General features: G+C 44.9%; 1 protein-coding gene across 1 annotated transcript in view; it reads right to left on the bottom strand.

Annotated features, from left to right (window-relative positions):
• DNER (delta/notch like EGF repeat containing) overlaps window positions 1–12105 on the bottom strand; it is a 390856-nt gene that overhangs the window by 144478 nt on the left and 234273 nt on the right. The window contains exon 6 of the mRNA XM_070379858.1: window positions 10045–10198. Within this exon, the coding sequence (XP_070235959.1) occupies window positions 10045–10198 (154 nt within the window). The remainder of the gene's footprint in view (window positions 1–10044; window positions 10199–12105) is intronic.

The following is a 12105-nucleotide window of genomic DNA, read 5'->3' as shown; positions in this document are numbered from 1 at the left end:
CAGTGTGCACGGCAGATGGGGAACCATCATAAATGGGGAGACTGTCCAGAAATAAACAAAGTGGCAGGGGCTGGGGAGCAAGAGTCAGAACTGAGCTTGCAGCCCGAGAAATGAGGGAAGTGATGGCACCGATGATGGAACCTGGAGCCATGGCCGGAGAGCGAGGCTTGAAAGCCTGTGTGGGAGGCTGACGGAGGAGGGTCTGAAGTTGAGTCTGAGGAGGGGGCTGAGGGTTAGCAGAGCATCCCTCTGAGCCCAGTGCAGGTGCTGGGACTGGGTGACTGGCCAGGCTGCAAGGATGCGTCTGGAAGCCATCCACTTAGAGGTGACAGCTTGGAATGAGTGGCTGCTGTCTCAAGAAGGAGAAGGCAGCTGAAGCAGGTGGTAAGGACCGAGCTCTAGAGATAGAATGGGGAAAGGAAGGCGGGGAGGAGGCTGGAGAGGTCCCTGGAGAATACACCCAAGTCAGTCCTCTGTAAGACAGGAGAGGAAGGCTGCTAGAGAGAGGAGGGCTAAGAAAGAGCCCCGGACATCAGTGAGCAGGACGCTACATAACCTTGGAGAAGTAGATTCATGATGTGTCAGTTCAGTCACTCAGTCGTGTCTGACTCTTTGCAACCCCATGGACTGCAGCAATGCTAGGCTTCCCTGTCCATCACCAACTCCTGGATCTTGCTCAAACTCATGTCCATCAAGTAGGTGATGCCATCCAACCATCTCATCCATGTCATCCCCTTCTCCTGCCTTCAATCTTTCCCAGCATCAGGGTTTTTTCCAAAGAGTCAGTTCTTTGCACCAGGTGGCCAAAGTATTAGAGTTTCAGCTTCAGCATCAGTCCTTCCAATGAACACCCAGGACTGATCTCCTTTAAGATGGACTGGTTGGATCTCCCCACAGTCCAAGGGACTCTCAAGAGTCTTCTCCAGCACCACAGTTCACAAGCATCAAATCTTCAGCACTCAGCTTTCTTTAAAGTCCAACAGAAAATTATGAATTGGACATAGAGCAGTGATGGAGAGGATGACAGAGGGAAGGAGGGAGAGGAGGGTAAGGTAAGGAGGAGGTGAGCACACAGAGCCGCCCCAAGGACTTGCAGAATCCTTACTTGTTTGAGGGACTGGTTTTGAGCTGAGACCTCCAGTCCTTACAGACTAGAAATCAGGGCTGGAATGGGGGAGGGGGATGGCAGGGTGAGAAAGCCAAAAAAGTGTGGAAGCATAAGATCCCAGAGGGAGAGAGAAAGACAAGCAAGGTGGGTTCCGAGGCTCCTTGCAAGGCCCCTTGCATCCTGAAACTGAACTAACCCACCTCTTACAACCTGCGCTCATCTGCTCAAGAACTCAGTGCTCAAGCTGAGCGAGAGTAGGTGTAGGGACCCAGCAAATTCCATTCAGGATTTTTCTCCAAGAGGAGGTGACCCACTCCAAACCCCCACTCAAAGGCACCTCGGTGTTTAAAAGAGTGAAGCTGGGATGGCAACACACACCAAGTTCCCCTCGCCCCAGAAATGATGAGTTTTTAAAATAGGCTGAAATCATCAATTAGGCAAAACAATGAAGCGCACTGATGTTGAGACGGACTTTGTACAACACTTCCAATATCGTGGTAGTGGTGCATCACAGCCATTCTTTTCAGAAAAAAAGGAATAGCTCTTCGGAGGAAAAAATCACCTTCTCAGAATTAGGAGGCTTTTATAAAATACATTCTGATTAAAGAAGTTAAATTCTGTGTCTACTACGAGCAAAGCACAGGGCATCGCACCAACCCGGGATGGAGAAATGAGTCATATCATAGATCAGCACCACCCCCAGGCCAGTCACAGTCTGATGTGGAAGGAAAAAATATAATATGTGTAAAGAGAGGAGAATTAAGGGGACCCAGCCCTCAATACATATGTAGGTGCCCTGGGTGGAATTCCATCTCATTCTATTCATTCGTTGATTCAACAAGTCTTCATTAAGCACCTACTATGTGTCAGACATGTCAACAGAATTGGAGTTTGTGTTCTCATATTTTTAAAATAATTTTATTTACTTATATTTGGCTGTGCTGGGTCTTCATGGTTTCACGGGCTCTTCTCTAGTTGTGGCGAGCAGGGGCCACTCTCCAGTTGTGAGGCACACGCTTCTCACTGAGCTGGCTTCACCTGTTGTGGGCACAGGCTCCTGGGCATGCGGACTGAGCACAGGCTCAATAGTTGTGGTGCCCGGGCTTAGAGGCTCTGCTGCATGTGGGATCTTCCCTGACCAGGAATGGAACCTGTGTCTCCTACATTGGCAGGCAGATTCTTTACCATCTGAGCCACCAAGGAAGCTTCTAGGCCACATAAAAACTGAGTGGCTGTGACTATCTCCACATACGGGTTGCCCTTCGGCGTGTTTGGTATCTTCCAGGTACACTTCCTTGCCTCTGTCCCTGGATGTTGTCTTTCAGGGAGCCCTCCAAGCTTCCGAGGTGCCCTTATCACCTCAGTGTAAACAGGAGGCCACTGATGGCTTGGACAAACCTGTTACCACAGTCAATAACCTTCCCTTAGCTCCTCCTGCAGTATTTGGTACTACTGACAATCCTCTTCCTTTTGAAAATATTGCCAAAATGTTTCCAGAAAAATATCATCAATCACCCTTGATAAAAATTTCCCCGCCAAATAGAAATTTTATTGACCATAATCTATAATTCATCTTATATTGTACACCTATGTATAACCTATTTATCAGTGTTTCACTATTTAATAAAATTAACTCCTGTTTCCAAGAAATGGGCACAAAAGCCAAAATGAAAACTACAGCAGAGTTTATTACTTAATTGACTCAACATCCAATCCACCATATTCGAACATCTCTGGATTACCGATGATGCTAAAATCCTCTGTACTGGCTTGATGTAAAAATTAAAGCAAAATAGCAAAATATTATCAAAACTGCAGCAAAAGCTTCTTTGCTAAAAATAATATTTTTACTTACCGAGAAACGCTCCCAAGAGAAACGAGTATGGCATCAGGACAACGTCTCTGTGAAGAGACTTTCTGAAACTCCTGTTCTCTGCTGACAAGAACCTGGCTTGAATTAATTCATTCATCAAACAAAACCATGCCTCATGATCAGACTTGCGAAAATGAAAGCACAGCGGGATAAATTTTCAAAAGGAAAAAGACTTCCTACTGTTGGAAGGTTCTTAGGCACAGAGCTGGAGCTTCAGAGGTCAATTAATTGATGTTAATTAACCTGTAAATAGTTTTTTTCACAAAGGAAATAGAACTCTCCTGTGGAAGCATGAGTTTTTCAAGGACATTTGGAACTAAACTGAGTAGAAAATGCCTCATTTCAAGCATCCAGCCCCACCTCTGGGGACAAAATGGCCTAATGTTTCTGTTCTTCAGAAGAGCCCTACTTGATAGGAGAAAGTTGGAAGCATGACGTGGTCTTGAATCACATGTTTGTACCAGGAAAATTCTCAGCTCACCGTGTGGCTGCACACACAGGAAAAGAGTGTGGTAACGTGATCAAGAAGGTGGGCTTGGGACACAGAGGACCTGGATTCAAATCCCAGCGCAAGAGTTACTGGCACGTGTACCCAGCACAGCAGAGACCACCGGTACGCTCACCACACTGACTCCCTTCCAGGCAGAGCCTCTAGGGACCAAGTGACCAGATTCTGGCAAATGGCAGGTAGCAGAAGTGATCTAAGACGCGTCCAGGCACCGCTCTCAGAACATCACACAGACCCTCCAGATCCCTGAGTTGCCACCTGGAGACCAAATGCCTTCATCAGACTATGACAAGGTGGAAATGAGGCTTTCCTTGGACGTCAGGAGATTTGGGAATTGGTGTGTTCCTGCAGTACAGTTCCATGTCACCCTAATATTCTTGACCAAGTTACCACATTCTCCATGTCCTAGATTTCTCACCTTGAAATCAGTATAATTGAGTATTTAACCCAGAGATTGTTCTAAGAGCAGCACTGGAAAGCACTTAGCACAGCCTGGCATATGGTTAACACTGAGTGTTGCTGCTGCTGTTGTTCAGTTGCTAAGTCACGTATGACTCTTTGTGACCCCATGGACTGTAGCATGTCAGGCTCCTCTGTAACACTGAATAAACACTAGCTATTCGTGTGTGCATACATCTGTGTGTGTGTCTGCATGTGTGTGTGTACTATAGTGGAAAGAAGTGGAGAGTGAGTTTTCTGGTGGTCCAGTGGTTAAGACCCCATGCTTCCCAAAGGGGGCACAGGTTTGATCCCTGGTCAGGGAACTAAGATCCCACATGCTCCAAGGTCCGGCCAAATTAAATTAAATTTTTTAAAAAGCACATGGAGAGGGAGATGCTAAAAGGGGGAAGAGCAGTTGTTCCCATAGGACATGAGAACTGATCGAGTAGGAACGTGCCTAAGAGAACTGCAGGAACAAGTCAGGTAGCAGCTGAGCAAAGACAGAGTTAAGTACCAGAGTTCCTAGATCCCTTCTACCTCTGCTTGGGATGTTCTAGAGCAGGAGGAAGAATGGAGGCTCTGAGGAAGGAATCCCACTGGAACCCAGCTCTGGGAAAGGCCAGTGAAGGAGTTGCTGGGAGTCAGGGAGGCCCTGATAGAAGCAGGATGGCTGAGAGACCAAGCCAATGTGAAGCCACCTTTGAATAAAGTAGAAGATGATAGAGATTCTATGCCATTCAAGAACCTCAGAAATCAGCACCAGGTAAACACCAGTGGAGATTATTTAAAGTAGCTTAAACTATGATTCTAACATATAGACACTCCTTTATAAAAACTAGACAATTGCAAGGACCTACTGTATAGCACAGGGAACTATGCTCAATATTTTACAATAATCTATAAGGGAAAAGAATCTGAAAAAGAATATATATACATATAAAAAGAATATATATATATATGACTGAATCACTATACCATACACCGGAAATTAATACAACACTGTCAATAAACTATAATTCAATTTAAAAACTAGAGTGGTTTGCCATCCCCTCCTCCAGTGGACCACGTTTTGTCAGAACTCTTCACTATGACCCGTCCGACTTGGGTAACCCTGCACAGGCTACACACTGAGTTCTGCAAGCCCCTCACCATGACAAGGCGGTAGTGCTGCACTCAATATGCCAGCAAATTCGGAAAACTCAGCAGTGGCCACCGGACTGGAAAAGGTCGGTTTTCATTCCAATCCAAGAAGAGCAGTGCCAAAGGATGTTCAAACTACCGTACAACCGCACTCATCTCACATGCTTAGCAAGGTCATGCTCAAAATCCTTCAGGCTAGGCTTCAGCAGTACATGCAAGCTGAGTTTAGAAAAGGCAGAGGAACCAGAGATCAAATTGACAACATCTGCTGGATCATAGAAAAAGCAAGAGAATTCCAGAAAAATATCTACTTCTGCTTCATGGACTATGCTAAAGCCTTTGACTGTGTGGATCACAACAAACTGTGGAAATTTCTTCACGAGATGGGACTCCCAGACCACCTTACCTGCCTCCTGAGAAACCTGTATGCAGGTCAAGAAGCAACAGTTAGTTAGAACCAGACATGGACCAATGGACTGGTTCAAAATTGGGAAAGGAGTACATCAAGGCTGTATATTGTAACCCTGCTTATTTAACTTATATACAGACTAGATGAAGCACAAGCTGGAATCAAGATTGCCAGGAGGAATATCAACAATCTCAGATATGCAAATGATACCACTCTAATGGCAAAAAGTTAAGAACTAAAGAACCTCTTGTGAGGGTATAAGAGGAGAATGAAAAAGCTGGCTTAAAACTCAACATTCAAAAAATGAAGTTTATGGCATCTGGTCCCATCACGTCATGGCAAATAGAAGGGGAGAAAGTGGAAACAGTGACAGATTTTATTTTCTTGGGCTCCAAAATCACTGCAGAAGACTGAGCGCCAAAGAAATGCTTTAGCATTGTAGTGCTGGAGAAGACTCTTGACAGTCCCTTGGACAGCAAGGAGATCAAACCAGTCAGTCCTAATGGAATTGAGCCCTGAATATTCATTGGAAGGACCTATGCTAAAGCTGAAGCTCCAATACTGTGGCCATCTGATGGGAAGAGCCAACTCACTGGAAAAGATCCCAATGCTGGGAAAGGCTGAAAAGGAGGAGGGAGGTACAGAATGAGACGGTTAGATAGCATCACCAAGTCAATGGACATGAATTTGAGCAAACTCCTGGAGACAGCAAAGGACAGGGGAGCCTGGCGTGCTGCAGTCCATGGGGTAGCAAAGAATCGGACATGACTTAGTAACTGAACAACAACAACAATGATTTTTAAAAATCCCTCAGAGGGAAAAGACAGACTACAAACTTGGAGAAAACATGTGCAATCCATACAACTGACGAATGATGAGAACAAAAAAACAACTTTTGCAAGCCAACAAGAAGAGTAAACACACACACACACAAATTTGAGTGAGAGATAGGAAAACAAGTAATAAACACAGGAAGAGGACCTCAGTATCGTTAGCAAACCACAAAGTGCAGAAACCACAATGAAGCACCTTTTCTACACCCATTCATTGTGCACAAATTAAAACTTCTGACCCTACACAGTACTGTAGAGGACCTGAATCCATAAGAGCACTTATGCATTTCATGTGAGAGTATATATGGGTGTCACCACTTTGGAAAACAGTCTGGCATGATCTCCTACAATTAATCAAGCGTATTTTCCAGTAATTCCACTCCTAGGTTCAACCTCAAACAACCCCTGGCACATATTCCAGAGAAAATACACGAGAATGTGCTTACTGGTAAAACATGTAAATGTTTATGCAAGCATGCATACTCAGTCGTATCCAACTCTTTGTGAGCCCATGGACCATAGCCCTCCAGGCTCCTCTGTCCATGGGATTTTCCAGGCAAGAACACTGGAATGGGTTGCCATTTCCTATTTCAGGGGATCTTTCCAGTCCAGGGATCAAACCCATGTCTCCTATATCTCCTGCATTGGCAGGCGGATTTTTTACCACCATGCCACCTCGGAAGCCATGTAAATATTAAGATCATATAAAAAGGAAGACAAAGGAAGGATCAACTCAAGATTCAGGGTTAACTGGATGGGGAATAGAGACTGAGAGACGGGCTGGTGAGGAGACTATATAGTTAGTTATCAGGTCTAACTTCTGGTTATAGTGGTGGTTCCAACACTGATTACTGTATATTGAAATAGCTAAGTAAATAGATAAAAGTATGCTATGGATAAGAAGAGAGAGTATCACAAACCCAGCATTATGGTCATACCAATTCTGTGCACCTGCGTTCTTTGAAAATAAAAAGTCTCCTCTGAGAACAGACTTGGATTAAAAAAAAAAAAAAAAAAACATCAAACAGAAATCATTTCAGTTCAAACAGTGACAAGCTCCACCTATCAGTTCTGATTGAGACTATGTACAGAAGGATTTTGATTCATCCTAGCATCACTTATAACAGAGAAATTCAAACTCTCTTAAAGACTCATCAATAGAGGAATGGTTTAAAACATCAGGCCACGTTCATACCCTTTCATTAATTCACCCCATCAACACATTGTCTGAGCATTCAGGACTCGTCAGACACAGTGGGACACGATGTAGAACAGAAATAATTCAGGTTGTGCGCTCATGGGATTGATTCAGGTGGGGAGACAGGCAGAAATCAAAGAATCACACGTGCACTCATCCACTGCAAACAGGGGAGGGCTGTGAAGGAAAGGAACACTCAGCTACAAAAGAGGAAAAGGGAAGGAGACCTAGATTGAAGCATTCATGTGAGACTTCCTAAGGAAAGGGGGTATTTAGTGAGATCCAAAATAGAAACCTGGCAAAAGGGAGGCAGCAGGGAGAGCTGTCCAGGCACAAAGAAGCGGACGAAGTCCTGCAGCAGCTCGAGTACCCAGGGAGATGAAAGCCAAGGTGGCTGGTCCCTGAGAAAGGGGAGCAGCGGGGCGAGATGGGGCTGGCAAGGTGGGTGAGCAACAGATCACAGAGAAGAATGAGGCGGAGGATTCTGGCCTTCATCCCAAGAGCCCTGGGAAGAAGGGGATTAAGTCAAAAGCAACAACATCAGATCAGATATGCAGTGGAAAATAATCACCCAGGAGAACGGAGTCTGGGTCGGGGAACTGACATAATGAGAACCAGGGCTCACTTCTGCGTGGTTGCTTTGGCTCCATGGACAAGCGCAGACAGAGATAATGTGAGAGGTTATCTCAGTCACACAGACAAGGGGCAAAGGCAGTGACAATGGAGCAGTGGCGATGGGGCTGCAGAGAGGGGGGTGATTTGAGAAGTCTTTAGGGGGAAAGATGGAGAACACTCGGAGGCAGGAAGAGCAGGAGGTGGGGGGGCACCCAGGGTGACTTGTAGAGGTCTGGCTCGTAGAAACAGATGGAACACCGGAAGCTGAGCTGTGTGGAGCTGGGGATACGATGAGCTCAGCTTTGGAATGACTGAGCTTACGGTGGCCTGGAACATACGCGCAGAGACAGCAAATAGGCAGCAGTTTGGCCTGGACATACAGTGTTAGGAAACATGTGACGGAATTATTCAAATGAATAAGGTAGCTCTCTATACTGACATGGAAGTATACTTATGATCGACTGGTAAACACTGAAAAAAGTCAGCTGTAGAGCAGGATGTATATTATAACTGCTTTTTTAACATACAGAAAGACAATCATTTGATCTGCAAGGGAAATACCCATACTCATACATAGACACACACACACACAAACACTGGTCTGGAAAACATAAACCAAACTATTAACCTACACTTATGACCTTATAAAGTGTAAGCTGGGATAGATGAGTGAAGAACTTTTACTTCTTTGTTTATGAATTTCTGCATTGACAGACCTTACACTGAGCAGTTAATCACCCTAACTCCCACTTCACTCCACCTGTCTCTCCATCCCCAGCCCTTGCTGCTGCTGCTGCTGCTAAGTCACTTCAGTCGTGTCTGACTCTGTGTGACCCCATAGACGGCAGCCTACCAGGCTCCCCCGTCCCTGGGATTCTCCAGGCAAGAACACTGGAGTGGGTTGCCATTTCCTTCTCCAATGCATGAAAGTGAAAAGTGAAAGTGAAGTCGTTCAGTCGTGTCCGACTCTTAGCGACCCCGTGCACTGCAGCCTTCCAGGCTCCTCCATCCATGGGATTTTCCAGGCAAGAGCACTGGAGTGGGGTGCCATTGCCTTCCCCAGCCCTTACATCACCCTGAATCCCTGCCCAGTGGCAGAGATTGGCAAGAGGATGAGGTGGAAAGGGGAAGATGATGTCAGTTTTACACATTACTGATGCTGAAAAAAGAATAATGTGGTGTTTGCTTTTAAGCTGCATAGAAACAGTTATATCAAAATGTTCACCGGTAAAATGCCATTTCCTGCTCCTTCAGGGTTTATAACCGATTTGGCTGAGTGGTAAGTCAATAAGATGACTGCAAGAGAACAGAAGTCTGTGGACACACCATCCAGTGCACTTTCTTAAGAGTCACACTTTGTGTTCTGAGATGCGAAAGTCTCATGCAGAGTCGATGACTCCCCCATACTAACCAGGGAGTATTAAAGACTTGCCCAATTCTGCAGGATGGTGTTCCAGGAACTTGGACTAAAACATACATGGACAACAGGAAACTAAACAAATGAGAGGACTGGGTGGCATTACCTACCCACCTGCATAGTTTAGCCTAAATTCTTCTTAAGGAACTTAGCAAAATCAGCCAGCACAGCGCCAGCCCACACTCAGAACATATTTGAAGAATTGTCTTTGAAATATCCAGTCCTCTATTCGACCAGGAATATCATTGTCCCAAAATAGAAATGGTAGATGCTAAGAGAGAAGCATCCTAATGTCAGAAAAACAGCCAAGGGACACGATGTTTATCCCCAAGGCAACTTCCTTCCTCCATTCCCAATGACATAAAGCTGGACTGATGGAACTAAATGAGACCTGGGAGGCACCTGTCCAACAGCTGGACAATGTATTGCCTGACCATTGTTAATTAATAAGTGTCTGTTCTACAGAGAGACACACAGTCACTCTGAACTGTGGAAACCTTACCAGCAAGGCAGACACAGGTGAAGTTGCCACCATCTTGCTTTTCCTTTGCATCAACACAGCTGGCATTGTTCTGGCAGGGTTTCTTCTGGCAGGCATCAAATTCTTCACAGAAAGTACCCGTGTATTGATCATCACAGTTACAGGAAAATGTTGCCTAAAACACAAACATACAGTATATTTTACCTGAGCCCTCTAAAATGTGTGTGTTAGCTGTGAAACTCAAAGTTCAAACATACCTCTCATTTTTATAGTTATACCAACACTGAGTATTTTTATCATATCACTTATACCATGATCTGACTAAAATCAAAGCTTTCAGAGGAATAGTCTATTTCTTTACAGTTCCATTTCAAACATGTCTCTTCATTGATATGTATCCCAAATGATTCTTAATCTTCCTAAACCAGAAATGGAAATAGTAATTATTTTAGGCAAAAAAATAAAGTTTTGCTGACCTGATATGGAAATGACAATTTTGCTAGAGCAGATATATTGTGCTACAGCCATTAAATGAGATGTCACTCCAAATAAAAGCCTTCAGCACAGATAGCATGTGAGACACATCATTACCAAATGTGTTACCATGCCCGCCGTTCTGGAGCACTGAGAGAATTTACCGAATCACCCTGGAAATTAGCTTCAACGTACAACCACGTAGATGAACTGAGTGTAAGGGAAAATTATAAGAACCATTTCATTTGGTTTGTTATACTAGTAAAGGGCCGTAACTCAGACCCAGCGAACTGAATTTTAATATCTATTTACTTATCTCTTTGGCTGTATTGGGTCTTATTTGCAGCACACAGGGCCTTTCCTGGGGGTGTGTGGGCTTAGCTGCTCTGCTGCCTGTGGAATCTTAGTTCCCCCTCCTTAAGCACTGAAGCACCAGGGAAGTCCCCAAGAGAACTGAATTTGATTGGACGCTTCATTTCTGAGGCAGCTGTATAATCTCAATAAACTGAGCCTTCCTGCTCTCTTCCTAATGCTGGCCTGAGGGTGATGTGTCTAAAACAGACACAGATCTGGGTCCGAAGCCTATGTAGATGGGACTGCAGATTCTCACGAAGAATAGAAGGGAGCAGGCAAAGGAGAATGGTATAAATAAAGTTTACTGCTTAAAAAAATCAAAACAAAATTGGGGAGAATGGATACATATATATGTATGGCTGAAGCCCTTCACTGTTCCCCTAAAACTACCACAACATTGTTAACTGGCTATACCCCAATTCAAAATAAAAAGTTCAAAGTTTGAAAAAAAAAAACCCAGCCCTAAGCACCTTTTCCAGCTTTCTCCAAGCCCCACAACATCAGGCAAGTGTTTCAAAGCCCCTCCCACAGCCACTCCCAGCCCCGCCTCCCTCTGTAGTGGAGGAGGGGCCTAGGTGTGGAGGGGGGAGGGGGAGGGGAGAGGGAGGGGGTGGGGGTGGGGGGGTTGGAGGGGGTGGTCCCTTGATCTTATAGAGACTCTCAGGATCTCACCCAATACCCACCTCACCACCAAGCACTACACCACATTTTCTGTCCTAAAAAACAAAAAGTTTTTCTTTCTTCTCTTTTTGTCTCTTAATCAAGTTTTCTCTTTCTTGTCCATCTCTTGATTAATTTACTCCTGAATGTTTAGGTTTCTTTGTAGTTATTACCAGTGAGATTCTTTCTTCATCCTTTTCTTGTAATTCCCATCATATCAGCGAGGGATTATCACCGATGAATAAATGCGAGTGCCTGTCTTTGCCTTGACTCTCAGAGTCAGAGGGTTCAGTTGATTCAGGTCAAAAGTTTCAGTTGATTCTCTTGGGTTTTCTAGATAACAACCTCCCTCCCCAAAAGAAGGGATCAGATCAGATCAGATCAGTCGCTAAGTCGTATCCGACTCTTTGCGACCCCATGAATCGCAGCACGCCAGGCCTCCCTGTCCATCACCAACTCCCAGAGTTCACTCAGACTCACGTCCATCGAGTCAGTGATGCCATCCAGCCATCTCATCCCCTGTCGTCCCCTTCTCCTCTTGCCTCCATTCCCTCCCAGCATCAGAGTCTTTTCCAATGAGTCAACTTTTCGCAT

The sequence above is a fragment of the Bos mutus genome, chromosome 2, assembly GCF_027580195.1.
Source record: "Bos mutus isolate GX-2022 chromosome 2, NWIPB_WYAK_1.1, whole genome shotgun sequence".
In the NCBI taxonomy this organism is placed as follows: Eukaryota; Metazoa; Chordata; class Mammalia; order Artiodactyla; family Bovidae; genus Bos; species Bos mutus.
The sequence above is the reverse complement of the archived record's forward strand: the minus strand, read 5'-3'. Positions and strand labels throughout refer to the sequence as shown.